This window comes from Octopus sinensis, linkage group LG2, assembly GCF_006345805.1.
Source record: "Octopus sinensis linkage group LG2, ASM634580v1, whole genome shotgun sequence".
NCBI lineage: Eukaryota > Metazoa > Mollusca > Cephalopoda > Octopoda > Octopodidae > Octopus > Octopus sinensis.
Genome location: NC_042998.1, coordinates 69,264,189 through 69,268,778, shown reverse-complemented (window position 1 = coordinate 69,268,778; position 4,590 = coordinate 69,264,189). Strand labels below are relative to the sequence as shown.

At 34.6% G+C, this 4,590-nt stretch overlaps 1 protein-coding gene across 1 annotated transcript in view; it reads right to left on the bottom strand.

Moving 5' to 3' along the window:
- The window catches only part of LOC115232330 (sarcoplasmic reticulum histidine-rich calcium-binding protein), a 215,233-nt gene extending 210,940 nt beyond the window's left edge, over nucleotides 1-4,293 (bottom strand). Inside the window, exon 1 of the mRNA XM_029802153.2 lies at nucleotides 3,468-4,293. Coding sequence (XP_029658013.1) covers nucleotides 3,468-3,639 — 172 coding nt within the window. The 5' untranslated portion in view covers nucleotides 3,640-4,293. The remainder of the gene's footprint in view (nucleotides 1-3,467) is intronic.
- Between the last annotated feature and the right edge of the window lie 297 nt (nucleotides 4,294-4,590).

Sequence of the window (4,590 nt, the reverse complement as noted above, 5' to 3'; positions counted from 1 at the left end):
AAAATATAAAAATTAGTTGAATTTTGTCCCCTTCCCGCCTTTTTTTTTATTTATGAGATGAAATAGAGTTTGGATCCATTTCTTTTTACCTTCAACTTGATGTACGGACAAGTTTAGGAAGTTTAAGACCGTATTAAATATTATTTAGACATGCTAATTAGTTCGCCTCACATTTCAACAGGCCCACTCAGACCCCTGCACCAGCTCCCCCAGGGGACCAGAACAATTATTTGAGAGACACTACTCTGACATACATCAAACACATAATTTGACGTAAGGTCGGTGTTAAAATAAATTCATTTATATATTTCAACTCAGGGTTTTGACATATATTAATAGCTTTATTGAAGAGAAGCCTTATGTCATTTCATACACACGTGTGTGTATGTGTGTGTGTATATATATATAATATATATATATATATATATATATATATATATATATATATGTATATATATATATATATATATATATATATATACACATTCAAATATGAACGTATACGTGCGTGTGTATATACATATATACACACATACACCAATAACAGAACAGTATATTTTGTGTTGGGAGAGGGGGTACATATACACACATACATACATATGGGTATATGTACTTATATATGTAAATGTATGGATGTGTGTATACGTATTCATGTATGTGATGTATGTGTGTACCATCGTATGTATATATTTGTATGTGCATACGTACATGCATATACAACTATCACAATCTCCAAATACATATCAATGCTATACAGCTTCGACACACACGAATCACACATCTATATACATCACTGTTATCTAATGCACCCCGTCCACTCTATCTATACACAACAAACTATTAATACAACGCTATTTATGCACTCTCTCTTCATACACCTATTCTACATACTGTGTTACCTTCAAACTTATCTTGCACCGGGTCTATACTAATCACGCGACTTGCAAGAACTAGCAGACAAATTCCCCTCAAATGTCACCTTACAGTTGGTAAAAATGGTATGACACATTTGACGATGTAGTCCTGGGTACATATTAGTCTTTTTATCTTTTACTTGTTTTAGTTACTAGACTGCGGCCATGCTGGAGTACGCCTTTAAGTGTTTCGTCGAATAAATCTACCCTGGTATTTATTTTTGAAGTCTGATATTTTTCTATCGGCCTCTTTTACAAAACAGCTAAGTTATGGAGACGTAAACAAACCAGCACTGGTCGTCTGGGAGTGAGGGAACTAACACAGGCACGAAAACACATGCATATATATATATATGTGTATATATATATTAGGTTGGTGCATAATTATTGCGGCTTTTTTTTAACAAATTTTATTCAGCAAAAACAATAACAATATCTAGCAAAAACGTCTTTAAATGATTCTTCCGGAGCATATTCACCATCTACTTCACTTACTGCTTCCCATTTGCTTGGCAGATGGTCAGACCGTCATTTAAAGATGTTTTTGTTAAATATTGTTTTGTTTTTGTCGAATAAAATTTGTTGAAAAAAAGCCGCAATAATTATGCACCACTATATATATATATATATATATATATATATATAATATATATATATTATATAATATATATATATATATATATATATTTATATTTATATGTTTGAAGCTCTGATGAAACTCTAAGGTGTTACCCAAGCACTCAGCTTTGAGCCCACCGCATCCTTCAGCAGAAACAGCTGTCCCTTGTCATCTCTTTTCTGATACGTGTGTGTGTGTGTGTGTGAGAGACGTGCTTCTTCCACACAGGTATCGTCTACCAAATCCACTCGCACTTGTCGGCCCGGGGCGAGAGCAGACGTCACTTGCCCAAGGTTCCACGCAGTGTGACTGAGCTTTAAACCACGTGATTGCGCTGTTGGAACGACTCCGATCTTAAATTTCTTCGATCAAGACAGATCCAAAGCTAAACAACAATACTATACAGCCTACACTGCACTGCACACGTCTATACCTAACAACGTTTACACTACAGTTATATAATAAACTATATTGTCATTATCATTGTACACTACCGCACTGTCTATACAACTATACACAACATTATATACACGATACTCTGCAAGTTATTATACACACTGTCTATTACTATATACAACTCTACAATACTGCACTCTACGGTTTACTTCGAGCCATCGAAGGCACATCTAAATAGTCACTTGGCCTGCTAGAAGTAACAGCTAAATCTCCCTCAAATAATATTCTGCTATCTCGGGAGGAAAGTAAAAACAAACACATTGATTAATGCAATCCAACCACACTCACCACCACCAACTGACGAGATGTTTATGGTTGGAACACCTTTAAGCATTGGTCTGAGAAATCAAGACTGGACACTCTTTTTGCCTTATATTACATAATATTCATAAATGTCTACAGCACGTTCTATTACACTATGTACAATTATATATATATATATATATATATATATATATATATATATATATCACTATATGCATTACTATATTGAATGCTGTCTCTACATACTATATTATACACCCTAAAAATATTATATACACAACAAACAATATACAACACACTTCAGTGTCCGTATGCACGTTCTCTTAACATTGTCTACAATACTATATACACCATTATGTGTGTATATATATATTTGTGTATGTGTTTGGTGATGCAAACAGGAAAATAGAACACAGACATAAGTATATATATATTTAGCAGCAGAGTGACTCAAGGGCTGAGAGTTTCGTGCACTTATCAAAATAATGTATATATAAACACTACACAAGATATTGTCTTATATGCTATATACACCTCTATAATCGATCACTATATTACATAAACAATAAACAGCACACACACACACACTGCAGCACGTTGTTTGACACTGCCTACAAGACTATAAAATCTTACTATATATTATATATACATACATACATACATACACACACGCCTCTATATTCAACAGTTCCTACTTGCTACAGTATACACCCTACAAATACCGTATTATATACACACATACTAAAACTCTGGCACGTTGTCTCACACTGTCTACAATATTATAAACACCACTTCTATATTCTGTATTATAAACACTCTTCTATATTCAACTCAGTTTCTACATACAATAATAATATACACTCCACAACTGCTGTATTATACCGTATTATATACACGCACAACGTACTGCAGCACGTCGTCATACACTATCTCCCATACACAAATCTATATTCAACACTGTATTATACACTCTACAACTATTACATTATACATACACACACACACACACGTCACAACACATAATGCACAACAGCACTCAACACACAGCAGTACGTCCTCGCGTTCTCTTTGCACTCTTTCACGTCTCATTGATCCGTCCCTCTGTATTTATTTATTTACCAAAGAGAAGCGGTTCCTAACAAACGAAGAGAGAAAGAGAAAATAACAAAAATAACAATAATAATAATAATAATAATAACCAAGTTGTTTCTTACCTGCACTGTTGATACTGTTAATATCCATCTGTAAACTCGATCTCCTTAACATTGCTTCCATCGCCGGTATGTCCTGTTCTTTGACATTATCATTAAACACTAATTCGTCGGCAAATCTTACCCTGGGTTTACCAGGGTTTTGCTTATTAAAGAAACTAGCACGGCGGCTCATTGTCTCTTATTTCACTCTCTCCTTTTGGGGGATTTTTGTTTTGTGTTGTTTTTGCTTGCGTAGGTTTTCGAGGGGTTTTTCTCTCTCTCTCTCTCTCTCTCTCTCTCTCTCTCTTTTTAACCTTTTGGCGTTAAAAACAGTTCTTTTGTGTTTAGAAAGTGAGAAGAAAGACGGGGGGGGAGGAATTAGGGGGAGGAAACAGAGAGGGGGGAAGATGCTGAGAAAGAGGGGTAAGTAACGAAAAAGACAAAGAGGAAAACGGAGGGGAAAAAGAAGAAGAAACGAAAAAGAAAAGTATCAACGAAGGAAAGAATTCACGTAGAATCAACAACAACAATAACAACAGCGACAGTAAGAACAACAATAATTATAACCCGAAGTTAATCTTCAAATCTAGCTGACAAGTGTGCGCCTTTTGTTGTTGTCGGTTTTTTCTTTTATTTACGTGGATTTCCTCAGTTTTTTTTTTAAATCTTTGAAAGGAAAAATTAAATAAAAACGATTGACTTTTTTCCCCCCCCTTTCTGATTACTTTTTTCAATATATTCCTTCTGTCTCTCTCTCTCGTTCTCTGTCTTTCTCTTTGTTTCCTTCTTTCTCTTTTTCGTTTTCTTTTAAAATGAAGGTGTATGTATGAATGTATGTATGTATGTATGTATGTATGTATGTATGTATGAGAATGTAGGTGTATGCGTTATGTGTGTGTATTAATGTGTGCGTGCGTATATGTACGTGTGTTTATGTATAAATAATATATGTAGAGGCACAGAGAAAGAAAGAGTGGGAGGGCTTATGATTTCTCTTCGTATGAATCAAAACAATGGGAAATCCAATGTTATGGTTTTTTCTCCGATTCTGGTGACAACGATGACCACGGCAGCAGCAGCAGCAAGTAGTAGTAATAGTAGTAGTTTAATTATAATTTAAGGACAAAATGAAATATACGAATAA